The sequence below is a fragment of the Lethenteron reissneri genome, chromosome 53 (assembly GCF_015708825.2).
Source record: "Lethenteron reissneri isolate LAM-NWPU_2019-01 chromosome 53, ASM1570882v1, whole genome shotgun sequence".
Taxonomy (NCBI): domain Eukaryota; kingdom Metazoa; phylum Chordata; class Hyperoartia; order Petromyzontiformes; family Petromyzontidae; genus Lethenteron; species Lethenteron reissneri.
Genome location: NC_083831.1, coordinates 5,708,421 through 5,731,993, shown reverse-complemented (window position 1 = coordinate 5,731,993; position 23,573 = coordinate 5,708,421). Strand labels below are relative to the sequence as shown.

Sequence of the window (23,573 nt, the reverse complement as noted above, 5' to 3'; positions counted from 1 at the left end):
CTCGAGAGGACGAGGTGTTTGAACAAAGTCTAATCCGGCCAAAGTGCCGACACGGCTGCCAGACCTCATAGGCGCCACCGTGAAATCCGAACACTTTGTGTGCACGGATACAAGGTGTGCGTCAGCCGGGAAACAAACACAGAGTCATCTCAGGGCGGACGCGAAGGGGGTCACTGGCAAATGTGTGGGTTCAATAGGGGATCTAAGGGGTCCCTAGGAGGTGTGTGGGTTCAATGGGGGATCTAAGGGGTCACTGGGAGGTGTGTGGGTTCAATGGGGGATCTAAGGGGTCACTGGGAGGTGTGTGGGTTCAATGGGGGATCTAAGGGGTCACTGGGAGGTGTGTGGGTTCAATGGGGGATCTAAGGGGTCACTGGGAGGTGTGTGGGTTCAATGGGGGATCTAAGGGGTCACTAGGAGGTGTGTGGGTTCAATGGGGGATCTAAGGGGTCACTGGGAGGTGTGTGGGTTCAATAGGGGATCTAAGGGGTTACTAGGAGGTGTGTGGGTTCAATAGGGGATCTTAGGTGTCACTAGGAGGTGTGTGTGGGTTCAATAGGGGATCTGAGGGGTCTCTAGGAGGTGTGTGGGTTCAATAGGGGATCTGAGGGGTCTCTAGGAGGTGTGTGGGTTCAATAGGGGATCTGAGGTGTCACTGGGAGGTGTGTGGGTTCAATGGGGGATCTAAGGGATCACTGTGTGGGTTCACCGGGGACCTAAGCGGTGTGCAAGCAGTCACCACCAGGAGCAAATCGGGTGATTGCAAGCTGCCCTGCCAAGTCGTGCCAGGGTTATATGGCCGCAACAGAGATTTACTGACCTTGACGACGCAGCTACAGCAGCAGCTGCTTCTGCTGCTGCTGAGCCAGATTGTAAGCGCCTGGTTGGTTTATTACTCACCTGAGGTGCCATAATCTCACTCGATGCGCTTAGGGCATTAACACCTGCATCGTAATAATCTGAGAGTGTGGCTTAATCTGGCTGTAGCCGTCCTCGGGCATGAACAATTAATCCTCAAAAAAATCTGAAAGGTGATCTCGTTAGGTTCTGTGACCCGTTGGGCGTTGACGTTGCAACCCGAGGGATCTGAAAGGTCCCTTCACTCGGCCTTCGATCTGTCAGAAACTTCTCACAGGGCACAACCGCGACGATTTAAATATCGCCATTCATCATCATCGTCATCGCCATTCATCATCATCGTCGTGGGCGAGTACATTCCGCGCGCCGCGGTGGCTAGGAGATGTTAACTACCTCGCCTGGTGTACAGGAGCTCGTGGGTTCGATTCCGACCCTGACGCCTGCTGCTGCTGCTGTATATTTGGAGTCTGAGTGTCTCTCTCTCTCCCCGTGGTCGCGTGGATTTGTCTCCGCGTCCTCCGGGTTTCCCCTCCACGTGTAGAATCGACATCGCCACGCGTTCAGAGTGTTTGGCTGCTGCCATACATTTCCACGTGATGAGCCACTTCGTGGGGCTGTCATTCGTGGACAGGTGACTTCTGAAAAGAGCTACACAGCTCAGTGGGCCTTAGCTGGTAGAATCAAACACATTGTTTAGTTTTAGTTTATTTCAACTTTGTGACACCGCGCGTCTAATTCTAGGAGCACCGGGGAAGGGCGATGCCCAATTGTGTCGCGCGCGTGATAATTGACTCCGACGCTGCAGCTGTTCACAGATACGTCCTGTGGGGCCCAGGTCAGGAGGTGGGTGCCCTGCCTCTGACTTAAAGGTGACGCGGGTGATTGCCTTGTGTGTGGGGTGGGTGCAGCTGGTGTGTGGTGTGTGTAGTTAGTGTGATGTGTGTGTGTGTAGGTCGTGTGATGTGTGTGTGTGTAGGTGATGTGTGTGTGTAGGTAATGTGTGGTGTGTGTGTGGAGGTGATGTGTGGTGTGTGTGTGGAGGTGATGTGTGTGTGTGGAGGTGATGTGTGTGTGTGGAGGTGATGTGTGTGTGTGGAGGTGATGTGTGTGTGTGTGGAGGTGATGTGTGTGTGTGTGTAGGTGATGTGTGGTGTGTCGGTAGTGTGATGTGTGTGTGTAGGTAGTGTGGTGTATGTGTGTAGGTAGTGTGATGTGTGTGTGTGTAAGTGATGTGTGTATGTAGGTAATGTGTGGTGTGTGTGTAGGTAGTGTGTGGTGTGTGTAGGTCGTGTGATGTGTGTGTGTGTAGTGTGTGGTGTGTGTGTGTAGGTGATGTGTGTGGTGTGTGTGTAGGTAGTGTGGTGTATGTGTGTAGGTAGTGTGATGTGTGTGTGTGTAAGTGATGTGTGTATGTAGGTAATGTGTGGTGTGTGTGTAGGTAGTATGTGGTGTGTGTAGGTCGTGTGATGTGTGTGGAGGTGATGTGTGTGTGTGTAGTGTGTGGTGTGTGTGTGTAGGTGATGTGTGTGGTGTGTGTAGGTCGTGTGATGTGTGTGTGTCGGTGATGCGTGGTGTGTGTAGGTGGTGTGTGTAGTAGGAGTGTGTAATTAGTGTGTGGCGTGTGGGGGAGCGGTGGTGCAGCTGTTAGCGCCCTGCGCTACGAACCCGGCCACCCGAGTTTGATTCCCGCTCACGGTCAACACCAGTGACCATTATCTGAACTGATCCTGGGCCTCCCCTAGGTAGGCTCGGCCTCAAATGAGTACCTACGATGTGTAAAAACATCGCCACTAGGGAGACAAAGGCGGTCGGGCGTGGTGCTGGCCACCCACCCCCTCGTGTGCCGTGCCGGCCTTCATAGGTGCTACTCGCTAACAGCACTTACCCCTACAGTCTGTTACAGGCTATACGGAGGGTCTTTGCAGGTGGTGTGGCATGTGTCTGTGTACGTGATGGGTGTGTGTAGGTGATGTGCGTGTGGGTGACGTGCGTGTGTGTGTATATATGACGTGTGTGGGCGGTGTGTGTGTAGGGAATGTATGTGGAGGTGATGTGTGTTGCAGGTAACGTGTGTGTATGTGCAGGTGCTGTGTGTATGTGTGTGTGTATGTGTGTGTATGTGTGTGTGTATTGGTGGGGAGCGGTAGTGCAGCGGTTAGCGCGCTGCGCTACGAATCCGGCGACCCGAGTTCCATTCCAGGCTCACAGCCAACACCGGTGACCATTATCTGAACCGGTCCCTGGCGCTCCCCTAGGTCGACTCAGCCTCAGATCAGTGCCTGGTTCGGTGTGTAGTAAACATCGTCGAGACAAAGGCGGCCGGGCGTGATTCTGGCCACATCACCCCCTCGCTAACAGCACTTGCCCCAACAGCGCGTGTGGCCTATACGGGGGACCTTTGTCTTTGACTCTGTGCGAGTGGAATGCGGGGCGCGTGAAGGCAAAAACCCGTCACCTCTTCTTCATCCGTCACCCCCCCCCCCCAAGGCACGCGTACACCATCACCACCACAACCACGCGCGCTGGGGGCTGTGGTGGTGGTGGTGGCGGGATAGTGGTGCTGTTTCGTGACACGAGCCCCATTGTCTGTGTGTGTGTCTTTGTGTGTCTGTGTGTGTGTCTTTGTGTATGTGTGCCTGTGTGTGTGTGTGTGCCTGTGTGTTTGTGTGTCTTTGTCTGTGTGTCTTTGTCTGTCTGTGTGTGTCTTTGTGTGTGCCTGTGTGTTTGTGTGTCTTTGTCTGTGTGTCTTTGTCTGTCTGTGTGTCTTTGTGTGTGTCTTTGTGTGTGTCTTTGTGTGTGTGTCTTTGTGTGTTTGTGTGTGTGTCTCTTTGTGTGTGTGTATGTGTGTGTGTCTCTTTGTCTGTGTGTCTTTGTGTGTGTCTTTGTGTGTGTCTGTGTGTTTGTTTGTCTGTGTGTCTTGTGTGTGTGTCTTGTGTGTGTGTCTGTGTGTGTGTCTTTGTGTGTGTGTCTTTGTGTGTGTCTTGTGTGTGTGTGTCTGTGTGTGTGTCTTTGTGTGTGTGTCTGTGTGTGTGTCTGTGTCTCTGTGTGTGTGTCTGTGTGTGTGTGTCTGTGTGTGTGTCTGTGTGTGTGTCTCTGTGTGTGTGTCTGTGTCTCTGTGTGTGTGTCTCTGTGTGTGTGTCTGTGTGTGTGTCTCTGTGTGTGTGTGTCGTGGTGACGTCACCGCCACTTAGTGGCGAATGGCGGTTGTTGTTGTGTGTGTGTGTCTCTGTGCGTGTGGGGAGCGGCAGTGTGCTGGTTGAGCACGCTGCACGACCCGAGTTCGACTCCCGCTCACGGCCAACAACCAATTATGGGCCTCCTAGGTCGACTCAGCCACAAAATGAGTACCTGGTGCGATGTGTAAAAACATCGCCACTGGAGAGACAAAGGCAGTCGGGCGTGGTGTTGGCCACCCACCCCTCGTGTGCGTACCAGCCTTTATAGGTGCTCGCTAACAGCACTTGCCCCTACAGTCTGTTCAGGTTACACGGGGGATCTTTATCTTTGGTGATGCTGGTGGTGGTGGTGATGATGATGATGATGGTGGTGATGGTGGTGATGATGATGATGGTGGTGTTGGTGGTGGTGATGGTGGTGGTGATGGTGGTGATGATTGTGGTGGTGATTGTGGTGGTGATGGTGGTGGTGGTGTTGGTGGTGGTTGTTGGTGGTGTTGGTGGTGGTGGTGTTGTTGGTGATGTTGCCTGCCGCTTGCGTTGCCCGTGGTGAAAGAAGCACAAATAACAACAAAGACAAAGATCCCCCGTGTAGCCTCAACACACTGTTGGGGCAAGTGCTGTTAGTAGCGAGTAGCAGCACACGAGGGGGTGGGTGGCCAGCACAACGCCCGGCCGCCTTTGTCTCCCTAGTTGCGATGTTTTTGACACACAGCACCAGGTACTCGTTTGAAGCCGAGTCGACCTAGGGGAGGCCCAGAACAGGTTCAGAGAATCGTCACCTGTGTCGGCCGTGAGCGGGAATCGAACTCGGGTCGCCGGGTTCGGAGCGCAGCGGCGCGCTAACCGCTGCACCACCGCTCCCCGTAACAACACCAAGAGCAGCAGCCGGAGCACCACGACTCACGGAGGAGGTTCCGTGCCACGAGCCCCGCGCGTTGGCTGAAAAGAGGAAAACTAAATCTGGGTGCTTGTGAAGAAGGACCGTTGCCCGAAACGTCGCCAATCATCATTTGTTACTCTTTTACGGCCCCACGGTGGGAATAACGAGCAACTAACGTAGGTGACACGTTCGTCATCTTTTATAACTTTTATTTTACATCATGGGACCTCCTTTGCCAGTACCAACAAATGATAATAAAATGAAGATATAATAAAAGGGTTTTCCCATTTTTCTTGCAACAAAAAGAAAGCTCTCTCTGGTGTGGACCAATCCAGTTTCAAGGACAATGTATTTATTATCAGAGTATGTTTTTAGTTTGCATTCTGACCACAAGCGTTGTGGTTAATGCAGATTCCTTGTAAATGGTTTCAGTTTGGTGTTTTAATATCTTAACACTTGTTTTGTCCCCAGAAAAAAGGGGAAAAACCTGTTATCAACTTTTAATTCATTCACCATTATCATCATTATTGTATTCCATTGAGTCTTTTATACCCGGGGGAAGCCTCACCGAGTCTCAGCGCTCTTTTCACGAGAGGCTCCTAGGTCGACTCAGCCTCAAATGAGTACCTGGTGCGGCGCAGTAAATATATAGCCACTAAGGGAGACAAAGGCGGCCGGGCGTGGCGCTGGCCACCCACCCCCTCGTGTGCCACGGTGCCGGCCTTCATAGGTGCTGCTCGCTCACAGCACTTGCCCCGACAGTCTGTGACAGGCTACACGGGGGATCTTTGTCTTAATCGCAATTGAGTAATTCTGCAGGTAATGTGTCAGCATTGGCCAATTCCGCTGACATTGTGAGCTTTTTTTAGCTTAGCCATGGGACGAAACCGGGTGAACCCGGAGCAAGCCCATGCAGAACGAGGCGAGAGCCTACAAGCCTCAATACGATGTCGAAGAACGCTTATTATAGCCCGCTTGTGTCGTCCGTCAGTCGCACTCCCTGCCCATGGAGTTGACCAAACATCCCAATGTAGGACTGCAGAGCTTGGGCAACTGATACAGAGACTCCGCCGTGGCATTGGTGAGGGAGGGCGCAGTTTGCATGAACGGCGATGCAACATAAACAACAACATAAACAACAACATAAACAACAACATAAACAACAACAAACAACAACATAAACAACAACAACATCGTCGTCGTTATATCGCTCTGCCTTGTTCGTTCATTTTAAGCGGAAGGTCCATACGCTAGCTTACCATTTACATACAGCACTCATATAAATCATACAGTTAAACATAAACCTGTAATTCCTACATTTTGACTTAAAACTTTCGTGACAGCAGGAATTCGTATTCTTGGTTCTTTCAGGTAAAATCACGTAGACAGAAAATAAAATAATATAATTATTTTATAATAATTATTTTCGAACCAAAAATCTGTAATTCCTAATTTACTTGCGTCTTATCACGGGACGCGGGTGTGTGGACTTTTTTCTAAAATGAAATTCGGTCAACTAATAAGTAAAGTTCTCGGCATCCAGGTCTTACATCCAGCCGGGTCGACGCGGGAGCTCTTTCCGCACCCGGCACACCACATCCAGCCTCTGCCTCTCTCCCTCTCTCTCTCGCTACGGGCTGCGGCTGCCCTACCAGTCACGTGTCACCAACTCCGGTCGCCAGGCGGTGACCCCGGGGGGGGAAACAAACAAACTTCTAAGCGAGTAACAAATCTCTGTCCACAGCCACAGACGCAGTTCCGGCCGCCCTCGCCGCTCAGCGCCCTGGCCGCACCCGGCCCCTAACCCAAGGCCGGGCCTCCATGGGCCACATTCGTATGAAGTTCCAAGAAGGCCGGTAGTAGTCCAGTCGGCGCCGGTGCTTCCAGCGCACACGGAACGGAGAGTTCACCGCGGCGGCGGCGGCCTCGGGCGTGGTGGTGGCGACCGCCCCTAAATCCAGCCGGGGTGTCCGCGAGCGGGCCCCTGGCCCCCGCGCCGTCCGTGCGCGCGGTACGCCAACCTCCGGGCGCTCCACTCTCCGAGCAGCGGCGGTGGCGGCGACGTCGGTTGCTCGTTGGCGATGGAATCGGCGGAATGGCGCCGTCGTAGCGGGCACCCCCCCCCCCCCCCACACTCTGACCGAGCGGCGGCGGGTGAGGAGCGCGGAGCCAACGCGACTCCGGTGGCTCACGGCGCCGTCCGGTTCGCAGCTCGGCGGTCGCCGGGGTTACGTGGGCGCCCTCGCCCGTCCCACTCGTCCCGCTCGTCCCGCTCGACCCGCTCGACCTCCTCCGCGTCCCTTGCCATGGACGCCGCTCTCACGTCCGCACCAGCTTGTCCCGCACGGCCAGTGGTGGAAGCTCCACGTCGCAGTGGTGGTTGGGGTTGGGAGCTCCGTGGGGTAGCCACCGGTGACTTGGCGCTCTCGTTCTCGCCGGGATTGGACCTCAGGCCCCGTCAGAGCGTGCAGGCCGAGGATTTTAAGAAGCTGAGCGGAGAAGAGAGAGAGCGGCCCGTGGCGGAGCAAGAAGACGAAGAGCAGCAGGGAGGAGGAGGAAGAAGAGAGGGAGGGGAAGAGGGAAGAGGGAGGAGGGGCGTGGGCAGGGAGCGAGGGCTGCTGAAGGTGGAGAGCGAGCGGAGGGAGCGATGGGAGGGAGTGGAGGGAGTGGAGCGAGTGAGTGGAAGAAGGGAGCGAGAGGAGGGAGTGAGTGGTGGGAGTGAGTGGTGGGAATGAGTGGTGGGAGTGAGTGGAGGGAGCGATGGGAGGGAGTGAGTGGAGTGAGTGAGTGGAGGAGTGAGTGGAGTGAGTGGAGGAGTGAGTGGAGGAGTGAGTGGAGTGAGTGAGTGGAGGGAGCGATGGGAGGGAACGAGTGGAGGGAGCGATGGGAGGGAGCAACGGGAGTGAGTGGAGGGAGTGAGTGAGTGGAGTGAGTGGAAGGAGAGAGCGAGTGGACGGAGAGAGCGAGTGGAGGGAGCGAGTGAGTGAGTGAGTGAGTGGAGCGAGTGAGTGGTGGGAGTGAGTGGTGGGAGCGATGGGAAGGAGCGAGTGGAGGGAGCGGTGGGAGTGAGTGGAAGGAGTGAGTGGAGAGAGCGAGTGAGTGGAGGGAGCGAGTGGAAGGAGAGAGCGAGTGGAGGGAGCGAGTGAGTGAGTGAGTGAGTGGAGCGAGTGAGTGGAGCGAGTGAGTGGTGGGAGTGAGTGGTGGGAGCGATGGGAAGGAGTGAGTGGAAAGAGCGAGTGAGTGGAGGGAGCGGTGGGAGTGAGTGGAAGGAGTGAGTGGAGGGAGCGAGTGGAAGGAGAGAGCGAGTGGAGAGAGCGAGTGGAGAGAGCGAGTGGAGAGAGCGAGTGGAGAGAGCGAGTGGAGAGAGCGAGTGGAGAGAGCGAGTGGAGGGAGCGAGTAAAGCAGTGTTGAGCGAGGCTGGGCGAGTGGCGCCGCTGCCCTGGGGGTCACTTGAGTTGGTGCCACATGGCGATGACCTTGTCAGGGTTCGTCAGCGTCTGCCTCCAGTGCTCCTGCGCCGAGCCCTCACCCTCCCAGCCCAGCATGACCTGCGCACAGGTCAACCGGTCAACGAGTCGGTCAATCGGTCAAGCAAGCGATCGATCATCCAACCGATGGAGTAGTTAACACGTTCATGAGTCAATGTTTCATTGGTTCAAGGCGAGCCCCCACCGCTGATGAGACACTGCATGTTGAAACCAGTCCAGAGTTTCGCTTGTGTTGAATCAATACTGCTGGAATGGTGCACTCCCACTGTGTGTGTGCGGCTGGTGGGATGTGTACGGAATGCTTTTGTTTTGTATGTGGAGCTGCTTTTTTTAATTGTGTTACCTATAATTCTCCACTATGACGCAAATAATTTTAGTGTTGAGTTAATTAGTCAAGGAATTGGTCAGCCGGTCGTTTAATCGGTCGATAAATCAATTTAGTCAGTTAACCAGTGAGTCAAGCGATAATTCCGCTTGTCAACAGTAAATTAGTGAACCGATAAACCGGTCATCCCTTAACCAGGAAGCCAAAAGCCTTCACACCTCTCTGCACGGCTGCCGTCAGTGGTGGCAGAACAATAGTAACAGAGAGCTCTGCTGCTTGGCATGGGGGAGAGCGGCCGGTCTTGCCCAGTCAAGCAGATTTCCCCGTTCGCACAAAAGAGCCGCTAAAGAAAACAAACCCCCCGCTAAAGAAACCCAACGTGGAGCACGGCGAGAGGGGCGTCACGCGTGGCCGAGCGTCGCAACGCGCGAGAGAGACACCGACACGGCGGTGGCGGTGTTCGCGACCTCGGATATTCACCAACACGAACGCAACACGCCGGATCATGACCCCCCGCCCGCCCACCCTGCCCCGCTCCCCCACAAGCCCGCTCCTCCTCCTGCTGCTGCTGCTGCTCTCCCACAACCATCAGCCCCCCGTCGGCGGCGCGGCTATCGAGTGGTGCGCAGGCGGTGCAACTGCACCCGGCTCCCACGGTGCAGCAGGAGGAGGGGTCCAGGCCTCTGCTCCCCCTTGGTGCTGTCCTGCGTGTTGACGTGGAGCCTCGACAACCCCTGGACTCGACGCCGAGGTGGCGGTCGGTGAGCCGGAAGATCGCGTCGGCGTTAGCCGAGTGGGGGGATCGTGGCTGCCGTGACGATGCCTCCTCCTGCCTACACTACTCCGCGTGTCTGTGAGTCGGGCACCGAGTCCCCGTTCTACGTTCCACGCTTCTGTCCCAGGCGGTGACCGCAGCCGCCGCACACCGGCCGGGTCATTTACAACTCGAGGTTCACACACTTCTAGATAATAATAATAATTATTATTAGTAAAGTATTGGCCGTGGGGAATATCTGACCATACTTCACCGCGCCGGTCAATGCACGCCGGTGGTGACAGGGTGCGGTCACTCGCACGTGCACCACCCCCCAGTTCATACATCACCGTGCGACTGTGAGCGATGACCTCGCGTGCGCACGCACACACGGGCACACCCCCCCCACACGCACGTGCGTGTGGGGGGGCGGTGGCGGCCGCGTTACCAGCAGCATGAGAAAGGTCACGACAACAGACACCGCGTCCTAACCGATACCTGCAATGCATTCCGTTGCTCGCATGTCACCCTGGGTGAGATTCTCCGAGGGCATTTTCAACTGAGGGCAGCGGGGGGCGGGGGGGGGAGTGGGGGGGACGCCACCGATTCTCGACGTCAACTCCCGCGGTCTCCCACGGCCGGGGTTTCGTGACACTTCGCCGAATCACCGGGGCGGTAAATGGGGACAAGCCCTGGGGGCGTGGTGACGCTGCGGCCGTGGCACAGCGCGCTGTGGGGTTGCTGGTGAGGAGGTGGAGGGGTGAGTGGGGGCGGGGGGGTGAGTGGGGGTGGGGGGAGGGGTGCCCCATGGGAGTCGTCCGGACCGGTCCGACCGGCACCTGGCGACGTCTTTACGCGTCGCCCCCCTCCTCCCCCCCTCCTCCCCCCCCCCTCCCCCCGCCCAGGCGGCGAGCGACACGAAGGGGTCGGCCGCGAGGCTTCGAGTGAGAGGCGCTCCCCCCACGAGGGTTCCCGTGACGATGATTCGGCGGCGGCGGCGAGCGGTCGTCGCTGTTTGTTTTTCTCCCCTTCACGGCGCTCCTCGCCCCGCGGTTTCATCGCGGGAAGGGGAAGGGAGGGGTGGAGAGGAGGGAGTGGAGGGATGGAGAGGGAGGGAGTGGAGGGGGGGGAGTAGGGGGGAGTGGAGGGGGGGGAGTGGAGGAATGGAGTGGGGGGGAGTGGAGGGGAGGGAGTGGAGGGGGTGGAGTGGGGGGGAGTGGAGGGGGGGAGTGGAGGGGTGGAGTGGGGGGGGGAGTGGGATGGAGTGGGGGGGAGTGGAGGGGGGGAGTGGAGGGGTGGAGTGGGGGGGGGAGTGGGATGGAGTGGGGGGGAGTGGAGGGGAGGGAGTGGAGGGGTGGAGTGGGGGGGAGTGGAGGGGGGGAGTGGAGGGGTGGAGTGGGGGGGGAGTGGGATGGAGTGGGGGGAGTGGAGGAAGTGAAAGGGTGAAGGAGCGAAGGCTGGAGGGGGGGGGGGAGTAAACGCGAGTCGCGGCGCTGTGCCGGTCCGAAGCGGCAGGAGGTGGGGGGGGGGCACGTGGGGGGGGAGGGGGGGGCACGTGGGAGGGGGGGGGCACGTGGGGGGGGGGGGGGAGCGGCACCTGTCCCAGGACGTGCGTGCGTCGTAGCGAGTCGCGGTGGCACACGCGCACCGCCACGGAGACGCCCAGGAACTTGTTCTCGCGGTTGGTGGCCGGGAACGAGAGCGTCTCCACCCAGCTGGCGTCGCCCTTGGAGGCGCGCGCCACGCGCGTGCGCCGCCGCTCCGTGCGCTCCGCCGACACCCACATGTCGGCCTTCACGAAGGCGTCTGCACGGAGACACGGGGGGGGGGGGTGTGGAGAAGGGGGGGGGTAACAATGGGAGACAATAATTGGTTCTTTACCCTTCTATCTGGCAACAAAACTGACACCTTTTTGCAAGGAGTCATGTTTGCATAGACCGCAATACCTGCAGTCATAATACAAACAAAAGAACATAACTCTGATAACGTGCACTGTCCTTGAAGTTGATTGGTCCACACCCGAGACAGCTTTCCTTAGTCTCATATGGGTTGGACCAGATGACGCCAAAAGGGAGACAACACGCACACGCCCGGTCAGTAGGGTTGACCCCGTCAGTAGGGTTGACCCCGTCAGTAGGGTTGACCCTGTCAGAAGGGTTGACCCCGTCAGTAGAGTTGACCCCGTCAGTAGGGTTCACCCTGTAATGGGAGACTGCTTGTACACTCAGCTTGGGCTGCAAAGAAGAGGAGGCCAGGCACAGTCCTGGATTGTGTCTCCCCCCAAGCCACCGCGCACTGGCGGCGGGGGGGGGGGGGCACCGACTCCCCGGCGTCTGTCCACAAGCAGCGGCAGCAGCAGCAGTAGCAGCAGCAGCAGATAGCAGCAGCAGGCAGCAGCAGCAGGAGCAGCAGCAGCAGCAGGAGCAGCAGCAGGAGCAGCAGCAGCAGGAGCAGCAGCAGCAGCAGGAGCAGCAGCAGGCAGCAGCAGCTGGAGCAGCAGCAGCAGCAGCAGGAGCAGCAGCAGCAGGAGCAGCAGCAGGAGCAGCAGCAGGCAGCAGCAGCAGGAGCAGCAGCAGCAGCAGGAGCAGCAGCAGGAGCAGCAGCAGCAGGAGCAGCAGCAGCAGCGACAGCAGCAGCAGGCAGCAGCAGCAGGAGCAGCAGCAGCAGCAGCAGCAGGAGCAGCAGCAGCAGGAACAGCAGCAGCAGGAGCAGCAGCAGGAGCAGCAGGCAGCAGCAGCAGGCAGCAGCAGCAGGCAGCGGCAGGAGCAGCAGGCAGCGGCAGGAGCAGCGGCAGCAGCAGGAGCAGTAGCAGCAGGCAGCAGGAGCAGCAGCGGCAGCAGGAGCAGCAGCAGCAGAGCAGCAGGCAGCAGCAGCAGGCAGCAGCAGCAGGCAGCAGCAGGCAGCGGCAGGAGCAGCAGCAGCGGCAGCAGCAGGCAGCAGCAGGCAGCGGCAGGAGCAGCAGCAGCAGCGGCAGCAGGCAGCAGCAGCAGCAGGAGCAGCAGCAGCAGCGGCAGCAGGCAGCAGCAGCAGGCGGACGCTGCATCTCGGGGTCGCCCAAACTGCACCCCCCCCCCAACTCCCCGACTGGAGACACGAGTGACACTTCGGGGGTCCAACTGGAGCCCCCCCCCCCCCCCCCGAACATCGCCACACAAAACGCAGCTCTCACCTGAGACACTGACAGCGGCAAGTCGGGGGGAGGTGAGGGGAGGAGGGGGGAAGACGGTGGGGGGGGGGGGAAGAGGTGCCTTGTCGAGACGAAGAGGCAGATCAAGAAGGGAGCTCTCACAATCATCCATCGCCGCGGGGTTTGACCTCCGCGGGGAGCGGTGGCTGAGTGACGCGCTCTCTCTCTCTCTCTGTGCCTTTCTGTGCCTCTCTCTGTGCCTCTCTGTGCCTCTCTCTGTGTCTCTATGTCTCTCTCTGTGGCTCTCTCTGTGTCTCTCTCTGTGACTCTCTCTGTGTCTCTTTCTGTGTCTCTATCTCTGAATTGACGGCGTCTCCGTTTACAATGGCAGGTACTGCCCTCGGTAACAAAAAGCCTGTGGACGCTACAAATACGATATTGAACTTCAAAAGGCATAGATGGTGTGTGTATGGATTGATTACGATCACGGTGGTGATGATTGCGTGTGCGTGCGTGTGTGTGTGTGCGTGTGTGCGTGTGTGTTTGCGTGTGTGTGTGTGTGTGCGTGTGGTGTGCGCGTGTGCGTGCGTGTGTGCGTGGGCGTGTGGGCGTGTGTGCGCGTGTGCGTGCGTGTGTGTGTGTGCGTGTGTGCGTGTGTTTGTGTGGGCGTGTGTTTGTGTGGGCGTGTGTTTGTGTGTGTGCGTGAGTGGAGCACTCACTGGCTGGGTGGGCTCCAGTGGATCTCTTCAGCTTGCGCGCCTCGATGACCTGGATGGTGATGGCCATGGTGGACAGCTTGAGGGACGTGGCCACGAACAGCTGCCCTCGCTCGTACTGCCCGTGACACGCACAGGGAACACGTGGAATAGGACACGACACACACAGGACGTGCGGACAAAACACGCGGGACACGTGCAGATACACGCGGGACGCAGAGCGGTCCCCGCCCCCCCCCCCCCCCGCCGCTCACCTGTCCCAGCTCCTGCTCGCTCAGCGGGAGCCACAGGTCCTGCTCCTGCGGGCCGGCCTGTTCGAGCGCGAGCGTCGTCCCGCCCAGCATGGCGCGGTGCGGCCAGCGGCTGAGCACGGAGAGCTGCAGGTTGGCCGTCGCCATCGCGGGCTCCGCCACCACGAAGACGAACGTCTCGTTGAACTCGGGCGCCTGCGGGGCGACAACCACGCTGAGCCCCGTTCCGTCCGCACAATCCTCGTCGGCAAATCTGGAGCTCGCCTCATGGGCGCCGGAGATGTGAACTCCCTCGCTACGAATTCAATCCCGACCTTGACGCCTGCTGCTGCTGTATATTTGGAGTTTGCGCGTCTCTCTCTCTCCCCGTGGTCGCGTGCAAATGTTTCTCCGGGTCCCTCTTGGTTTTTCTCTCCACGTTTAGAATCAACGTCTCGCGAGTTCGAGCATTTGGCTGCTGCTGCTGCTGCTGCTATATACATTTGCACACACCACGACCCACGACCACCACGACCACCACGACCATCACAACGACCACAACCACGACGACGACGACGAGCTGCTTCGTGTCGCCACTCACGCAGGTGTGCCGCTGCGTCGTGGTCTTGAGCGGCCACGTCTTGTCGGCGTTGAGGACGCCCTTCACGTACGCACTCGGCCCGTCTCCCGACCTCGTCTGCGCCTCCAGGTCCACGGCCTGGCGGCAAAATTAAAAAGCGGCGGAGGCGACGCCGTCGTTACCACCACCACCACCGTACACTGCCACCACTACACAACGCCACCACCACAACCCAACGCCACCACCACTACCACCACACACTGCCACCGCTACCCAACGCCACCACCACCACCACCACCACACACTGCCACCACTACACAACGCCACCACCACCACCACCACACACTGCCACCCCTACCCAACGTCACCACCACCACCACACACTGCCACCACTACACAACGCCACCACCACCACACACTGCCACCGCTACCCAACGTCACCACCACCACACACTGCCACCACTACACAACGCCACCACCACAACCCAACGCCACCACCACACACTGCCACCACTACGCAACGCCACCGCCACCACTACGCAACGCCACCACCACCACACATTGCCATGCCACCTATCACCGCCACCACTGCCCCATGCCGCTACCGCCACCACTACCACCACGCATTTCCACATCACCCATCACTGCCACCGATCGCCACCAACCATTGCCACCACCACCACCGCCACCCATTACCACGCCTCCCACAGCGACGCCGCCCACGTGCATGAGCAGCTGTTGTCGTCAACACACATCGCAACATTCCTGCGCGCGATCACAGCTGGGATTTCTCCAACGTGAGCGACCAATCGCAAGCGAGCGAGAGATCTCCCCCCGCGGTCATCGGCCACCGTGAGTCGCGGAGCCACGAGGTGGCCTCACCTTGACGATGGTGACCCAGAGCTGCTGCATGCTCGGCTCGTAGCGGATGCGCACATTGAGATGGCCTCCTTCGGTTTCATCCAAGGATGGGCTGTCTGCACACACACACACACAATGATCCTCCATGTACACACACATCGTGTACACACACACAGTGTACACACACACAGTGTACACACACCCCGTGTACACACACACACACCGTGTACACACACACCGTGTACACACACACCGTGTACACACACACAGTGTACACACACCCCCATGCACACACGCACACACCGTGTACACACACACACCGTGTACACACACACACACCGTGTACACACACAGTGTACACACACACACACAGCGTGTACACACACACACACCGTGTACACACACACAATGTACACACACACAGTGTACACACACCCCGTGTACACACACACACACCGTGTACACACACACACCGTGTACACACACTCACCCCGTGTGCACACACACCGTGTACACACACACCGTGTACACACACACACACCGACTCGGTGTGCTCACCTGAGTTGCTGCAGTGGTCGCTGCAGACCGAGATGCTGCTCGGGATGCTGGAGAGAGACGAGTAAACCTGGCGGGGAGAGGCACGCGGGGAGAGGCACGCAGGGGGTCAGGGCCGGGTAGAGGTGCCCCACGTGGGCAGTGCTCACCCCCCCGCCCCTCGCCCCCTCCCCTCACCCCCAACACTCACCCCCTGCACTCGCCCCCGCCCCTCGCCCCTCACCCCCAACACTCACCGAGCTGCCCCCAGGCATCACGTGGTGCGCCCCAGCGGCGTTGCTCACCTCCGAGTCCACGTGGCCGTGCAGGCGGCCGAGGCTGGCGCTCCGCAGGTCCCACTCTGCCAAAAGGCGGCACGCGGCACAGGTGAGTGACGTCACAGCGCAGGTGAGCGAGCGTCAACGCAGGTGAGTGACGTCACAGCACAGGGGAGTGACGTCACGACGCAGGTGAGTGAGCATCGCAACGCAGGTGAGTGACGTCACAACGCAGGTGAGTGACGTTACAACACAGGTGAGTGACGTCACGACGCAGGTGAGTGAGCATCGCGACGCAGGTGAGTGACGTCACAACGCAGGTGAGTGACGTCACAATGCAGTGAGTGACGTCATGAGAGGCACTTATCCGACCGCGTTCAATGCACCCTGTGTACCGCGTGACGTATTCTCGTGAATGTAGCATTAGGAGCTGCGTAATAGAGCGACCGTTCATGCAGCGCCTTCAACGTGCACGGCGCACCGCGTGACACCTTGCAGACGTCGCTACGGTCGTGGTTCCTACACGCCACGGTGGCTAGGAGATGTTGATTACCTCGCCTGGTATGCAGGAGGTTGTGGGTTCAATCCCGACCCTGACGCCTGCTGCTGCTGTATATTTGGAGTTTGCGTGTCTCTCTCATCATCATCATCACGGTGGCTAGGAGATGTTAACTACCTCGCCTGGTGTACAGGAGGCCGTGGGTTGGATCCCGACCCTGACGATGTCTCTATATTTGGAGTTTCCGTGTAACCTCCCTCTCTCTCTCTCCCCGTGATCGTGTGGATTTCCCTCCGCATCCTGCGGGTTTCCCCTCCACGTTTAAAATCGACGTGTGTTTCCCGCTAGAAATGTCCACACGGTGGTGATGATGATGATGATGAGCCACTTTTGTTGAGCTATCATTTGTGGCGGCCAGGTCGCTCCTGAAAAAGAGCTTACACAGCTCAGTGGGCGCTGGCTGGGAAGTAAAACAGTAAAAATAGCTTGAGTTTATAGTTAAGTTTCAGTAGTGTGCATACCGACGCACACGCCCCACTTTAACCGCGGAAAAACATCGCGAGCGGGTCGGTGGGGGGGGGCACTCAGCTGTGGTTGTCTCGATGCCAAGGGCATCCATGACTGGGTTTGTCCGGGTTCGTCCGGCCAGTCCAGAAATTATTTCCGCACCCCGGCACACCACATCCAGTATCCGCCTGTCACTACGAGTGCCCCTGTTAGCTGCCGTCACCTTCGTTAGGCAGCGAGGTGCTTCGAGGGAGGAATGCAGCCCTCAAGTTGTAAACAGATGCACGGGCAAGCATAAAGACCCATCGACTCACACAGAGACCCAGAGACCCATCGACTTACACAGAGACTCACATAGAGCCCCATCGACTTACACAGAGCCCCATCGACTCATAGACTTACACAGAGACCCAGAGACTCACACAGAGACCCATAGACTTACACAGAGACCCATCGACTTAAACAGAAACCCAGAGACTCACACAGAGACCCAGAGACTCACACAGAGACCCAGAGACTCACACAGAGACCCATAGACTTACACAGAGACCCATCGACTTAAACAGAGACCCAGAGACTCATAGACTTACACAGAGACCCATAGACTTACACGAAGACCCATAGACTCACACAGAGACCCATAGACTCACACAGAGACCCATAGACTCACACAGAGACCCATAGACTCACACGGAGACCCATAGACTTACACAGAGACCCATAGATTTACACGGAGACCCATAGCCTTACATAGACACCCAGATACTCAATACAGAGAGCCATAGAATCGCGTACAGCCCCACAGACTTACACAGATACTCACATAGAGACCCAATGACTCACATAGAGACCCATCGACTCACAAAGAGGGCCACATACTTACATCCAGATTCCTAAACTAGCATAGAGACCCAATGACTTGCATAGATTATCATAAACGAGACACATGGATTTTTCACGGGCCATAATTTCATTCGGCGGCCTTTGGGTCAGCGACCCGGAAAATATGTCCACAGCCCGGCACACCACGTCCAGCATGCGCCTCTTCCACGCCAGGCTGCGGCCACTGACGGCGAGGGGGCTCCCGCGTGCCACCTTCGGCAGTCGCCGAGCGGCGGGCGACCCGGAAAACAACAACAACAACCAACAACAACAACAACCAACAACAACAACAACAGGAGTCGCGCGGTGCGCGCCGTGCGTCGCACCCACTCACCGGAGCCGTAGAGCGTGAAGGGGCTGGCGGAGCGCGACGAGTCGAGCGTGTGGGCGCGCGTCACCGGCACGTGTCCCCCGTTGGGCACTGGCTCGGGGTAGTGGCGCGGGGGGGCGGCGGCGGCGTCGGCGGAGCCGGCGAGCGAGCGCCGTTCGGGGGAGCCGGCGGCGCTTCGCTCGCCGGCGCTGAGCGTCGACTTCCTCTGCGTGAAGAGTTCCCTCGAGAAGGCTGCAGCACGCACCGGCGGGCGGGGCAGGGTGTCACGCACACAAGGTCAAAGGTCACCCCAGTGGCCTCTGACGGATCGTCGGGGGCAAGTGCTGTTTGCGATGAAGGCCGCCACGGCGCGGGAGGGTGGGTGGGTGGGTGGCCAGCACCACGCCCGCCCGGCCGCCCGGCCGCCTTTGTCTCCCCGGCGCTGATGTTTTACACACCCGCGCCAGGTACTCATTTAAGGCTGAGAGTGACCTAGGGGTGGAGTCCGCAGGGCCGGTTCAAATATTCCCCACTGTTATTGGTCGTGAGAGGCAACTGAACTGGGTTCGCCGTGCGTTAACCACTGCACCACCACTCACCACGCACGTGCACGGGCACGGGGGGCAGCATTACAGGTGCGTGGATGGGAGAGCACGCGCAGGCCTGAAGGGTTGATGGACGGGAGTTCAAACTCAACAATTGAAACTCTGTAAACTCTGTAACTCACGTTAACCCCGTTTCTCTGGCAGCAGGTGCAATGCCCCACTGAGCTATGTCGCTCTTTTTCAGAAGCGACCAGGCTATCACAAACGATAGCTCAATGAAGTGGATGCTTATCATCATCATCATCATCACGGGGAAATGTAGAGCAGTCAAATACTCGAAACGCGTGATGTTGATTCTCAACGCGGAGGGAAAACCCACAGGGCCCAGGACAAAAACACACGCGGACACGGGGAGAGAGAGAGAAACAGCAGGCGTCAGGGTCGGGATAGAAGCCACAACCTCCTGTACACCCGGCGAGGGAGTTGCTAATGTGAGTGGCAGCACACAGAGGGGACGTCGAGCACGGAGACGGAGCGATCAAATCCGTCTCGCTGTAGCACGCGAGACAGGGTTGACCGCTCCGTCGCCGCATCACAAGGCGTGGGAGGTGGCGACGGCGCGCGAAAGAGGCCCTCATCCAGCAGTGGATCGACACGAGGGCTGCACGTGTAGGGCACGTGGTTATCATGGTGATGATGACATGTAAAACACGTGGTTATCACGATGATGACGTGTAGGACACGTGGTTATCACGATGATGATGACGTGTAGGACACGTGGTTATCACGGTGATGACGTGTAGGACACGTGGTTATCACGATGATGATGACGTGTAAAACACGTGGTTATCACGGTGATGATGACGTGTAAAACACGTGGTTATCACGATGATGACGTGTAGGACACGTGGTTATCACGATGATGATGACGTGTAAAACACGTGGTTATCATGGTGATGATGACGTGTAAAACACGTGGTTATCATGGTGATGATGACGTGTAAAACACGTGGTTATCATGATCATCCTCCACATCATCATCATCCTCCTCCACATCATCCTCCTCCACATCATCCTCCTCCACATCATCCTCCTCCACATCATCATCCTCCTCCACATCATCATTCTCCACATCATCATCATCCTCTCCATCATCATCATCCACATCATAATCATCCACCACATCATCCTCCTCCGCATCATCATCCTCATCATCATCATCCTCCTCCACATCATCATCCTCCACATCATCATCATCCACATCCTCATCATCCTCCTCCACATCGTCGTCGTCAATGGCAGGCGTCCCCCACCTTTGCTCGCTTCGTCCGCGCCGCCCGCGGTCTCCAGGGCCTTGGGCTGCACGAGGCTGGGCATCAGCCGGGGCAGCGCGAAGCGCACGGGCTGCCCCCCCGTGGGCAGCTTGCGCAGGAGGTAGTCCTCCCCCGGGGTGGACGACACGGACGAGCACTCCGTGGGCCCGCCGGCGGAGAGCGGCGACCGCTCGGCCGAGCCGAGGCCGCAGACTTCGCTGCACTTGCGGCAGAAGCGGCGCAGCGACCCCAACGTGGCCGAGACGTGGGCCCACAACCACTCTGGGGAGCGGGGCGGGGGGGACACGTTGGAGGGGGGGGGGGGTGGGGGTGCACGTTGGGGGGGGGTGCACGTTGGGGGGGGGGGGTGCACGTTGGGGGGGGGTGCACGTTGGGGGTGGGGGTGCACGTTGAAGGTGGGGGTACACGTTGGGGGTGGGGGTACACGTTGGAGGGGGGGGGTGCACGTTGGGGGGGGGGTGCACGTTGGGGGTGGGGGTACACGTTGGAGGGGGGGGGGTGCACGTTGGAGGGGGGGGGGTCCGGGGTGCACGTTGGGGTGGGGGTGCACGTTGGGGTGGGGGTACACGTTGGGGGGGGGGGGTGCACGTTGGGGTGGGGGTGCACGTTGGGGGGGGGTGCACGTTGGGGGGGAGGGTGCACGTTGGAGGGGGGGGTGCACGTTGGGGGGGGGTGCACGTTGGGGGTGGGGGTACACGTTGGAGGGGGGGGGGTGCACGTTGGAGGGGGGGGGGTGCACGTTGGGGTGGGGGTGCACGTTGGAGGGGGGGGGGTGCACGTTGGAGGGGGGGGTGCACGTTGGGGTGGGGGTGCACGTTGGGGTGGGGGTGCACGTTGGGGGGGGGGGTGCACGTTGGGGTGGGGGTGCACGTTGGAGGGGGGGGTGCACGTTGGGGGGGAGGGTGCACGTTGGAGGGGGGGGTGCACGTTGGAGGGGGGGGTGCACGTTGGAGGGGGGGGTGCACGTTGGAGGGGGGGGTGCACGTTGGAGGGGGGGGGTGCACGTTGGAGGGGGGGGTGCACGTTGGGGTGGGGGTGCACGTTGGGGGGGGTGCACGTTGGGGGGGGTGCACGTTGGAGGGGGGGGTGCACGTTGGGGGGGGTGCACGTTGGGGGGGGGGGTGCACGTTAGGGGGGGGTGCACGTTGAGGGGGTGGGGGGTCAGAGTGGGTGGTGGCGATTGGAATGTCGTGAGATAGGGGGACGGGAGCGAGATGGGGAGACGGGGGGAGGGAGACGAGGGGGGGGGAGACGGGGGGGAGGGAGACGAGGGGGGGGAGACGAGGGGGGAGACGAGGGGGGAGACGGGGGGGGGAGACGAGGGGGGGGGAGACGAGGGGGGGGAGACGAGGGGGGGGAGACGAGGGGGGGGGAGACGAGGGGGGGGAGACGGGGGGGAGGGAGACGAGGGGGAGGGAGACGAGGGGGGGGAGACGGGGGGGGGGAGACGAGGGGGAGGGAGACGAGGGGGGGGAGACGGGGGGGAGGGAGACGAGGGGGGGGGGAGACGAGGGGGGGGGGGAGACGGGGGGGAGGGAGACGAGGGGGGGGGGGGGAGACGGGGGGAGCGAGATGGGGGGACGGGGGGAGGGAGACGAGGGTGGGGAGGGGGGAGACGAGGGGGGGGGAGCCCCACGTCGCTCACTCACCCATGGCGCCACCGCCGCCTCTCGTCTCGACTGGGGGGATCTCACGCGGGGAGCCGCGGCGACTCGCGAGCCACTGAGGAGAGCCGCGACTCTCGCATTGCAGCCCCACGACGCGGTGGGCCGGCTCAGCGGGGTGGCGAGGAGACCCCGGCGGTAGCAGCCCTAAGCGCGCCCGGGTGGTGGTGGTGGTGGTGAGTGGTGGTGGTGAGTGGTTGTGGTGGGTGGTGGTGTGGTGGTGGTGAGTGGTGGTGGTGGGTGGTGGTTGTTGTGGTGGGTGGTGGTTGTGGTGGGTGGTGGTTGTGGTGGGTGGTGGTGGTTCTCTCTTCCCTCTCTCACCTGGCCGCGTCAACCCCGCGAATGTGCTCACCTGGGCGCACCGCAGCGCGTCAGGCGCAGTCTCCACCCCCCACTCCCCACCCCCCCCCACACACCCCCCACTCCCCACCCCCCCCACTTCCACCCCCCCACACACCCCCCACTCCCCACCCCCCCCCACTCCCCCAGTCACCCTGCCCCTCGCCCCCAGCCCAACCCCGCCGAGCCTTGTCAGCTTTCAGTTTTGCCACCAGCCCGAGACGTCTCCCTCGTCCCCACGGAGACTTGGGGTGGCGCGCGCCACGGAAGTCGTCGGCAGGCCGATTCCACGCAGCACCACCACCAACATCACCACCACCAACATCACCATCACCAACATCACCACCACCAACATCACCATCACCACCAACATCACCACCACCAACATCACCACCAACACCACCATCACCACCACCAACATCATCACCACCACCAACATCATCATCATCACCACCAACATCACCACCACCAACATCACCACCACCAACATCACCACCACCACCAACATCATCACCACCAACATCACCACCACCACAAACATCACCACTAACATGACCACCACCATCACCACCACCATCACCACCAACATCACCATCACCACCAACATCACCACCACCAACATCACCATCACCACCAACATCACCATCACCACCAACATCACCACCACCAACATCACCATCACCACCAACATCACCACCACCAACATCACCATCACCACCAACACCACCACCACCAACATCATCATCACCACCAACATCACCACCACCAACATCACCATCACCACCAACATCACCACCACCAACATCACCACCACCAACATCACCATCACCACCACCATCACCACCACCACCAACATCACCATCACCAACATCACCACCAACACCAACACCACCACTAACATGACCACCACCATCACCACCACCATCACCACCACCATCACCACCAACATCGCCTCCATCACCACCAACATCGTCTCCACGTGTGGAACGTTACAGCCACGGCGGCTGTGGCACATGCCAAAGCAACACGGATGGATCGTGTAGACGCAGGCAGGAGTCACACTCATGGGGATACAGACTCAGAGAGACACGGAGACTCAGAGAGACACGGAGACTCAGAGAGACACGCAGACTCAAAGAGACACGGAGACTCAGAGAGACACGCAGACTCAGAGAGACACGGAGACTCAAAGTGACACGGAGACTCAGAGAGACACGCAGACTCAGAGAGACACGGAGACTCAGAGAGACACGCAGACTCAAAGAGACACGGAGACTCAGAGAGACACGGAGACTTATAGACACGCAGAGACAAACTCAGAGAGACACGGAGACTCAGAAAGTAAAGACACAAGCCACAGCAGTGAGGATGTGGCCATACAACCCACACTGCGGACCCCACAGTGAACCCACTGGGGTCTGCGCTCCTTCGACAGTGGAGGAGGTGGAGGAGGAGGTGGAAGAGCGACACGACACTAACTCTCTCTCTTTCTCACTGCTGAAGCCGTCTCGTCGTGGCGAGCAGCAGCAGCAGCAGGAGATCTCCACATTGGTGTCTGTCTCGCGATCCCATTGCTGCCATACGCAGGGGTAAACTGAGGCGGACGCTCATCTCCCGCTTACAGCACCGAGGCAGTGGTGGACATTCCACATTCCTATGGCGGTGGCAAGTCTCCTCTGTCGG

General features: G+C 59.3%; 1 protein-coding gene across 1 annotated transcript; it reads right to left on the bottom strand.

The window, feature by feature from the left end:
• Window positions 1-5,109: 5,109 nt before the first annotated feature.
• LOC133356290 (tandem C2 domains nuclear protein-like) lies at window positions 5,110-21,870 on the bottom strand. The gene is made up of 11 exons (XM_061573725.1): window positions 21,537-21,870; window positions 19,867-20,148; window positions 18,033-18,260; window positions 15,790-15,893; window positions 15,557-15,623; window positions 15,020-15,114; window positions 14,159-14,275; window positions 13,582-13,773; window positions 13,331-13,445; window positions 11,082-11,290; window positions 5,110-8,465 (listed from the first exon to the last, which is right to left on the bottom strand). The coding sequence occupies exons 1-11, from the start codon at window positions 21,538-21,540 to the stop codon at window positions 8,364-8,366; spliced, it is 1,515 nt and encodes a 504-aa protein (XP_061429709.1). The 5' UTR covers window positions 21,541-21,870; the 3' UTR covers window positions 5,110-8,363.
• Window positions 21,871-23,573: the final 1,703 nt, after the last annotated feature.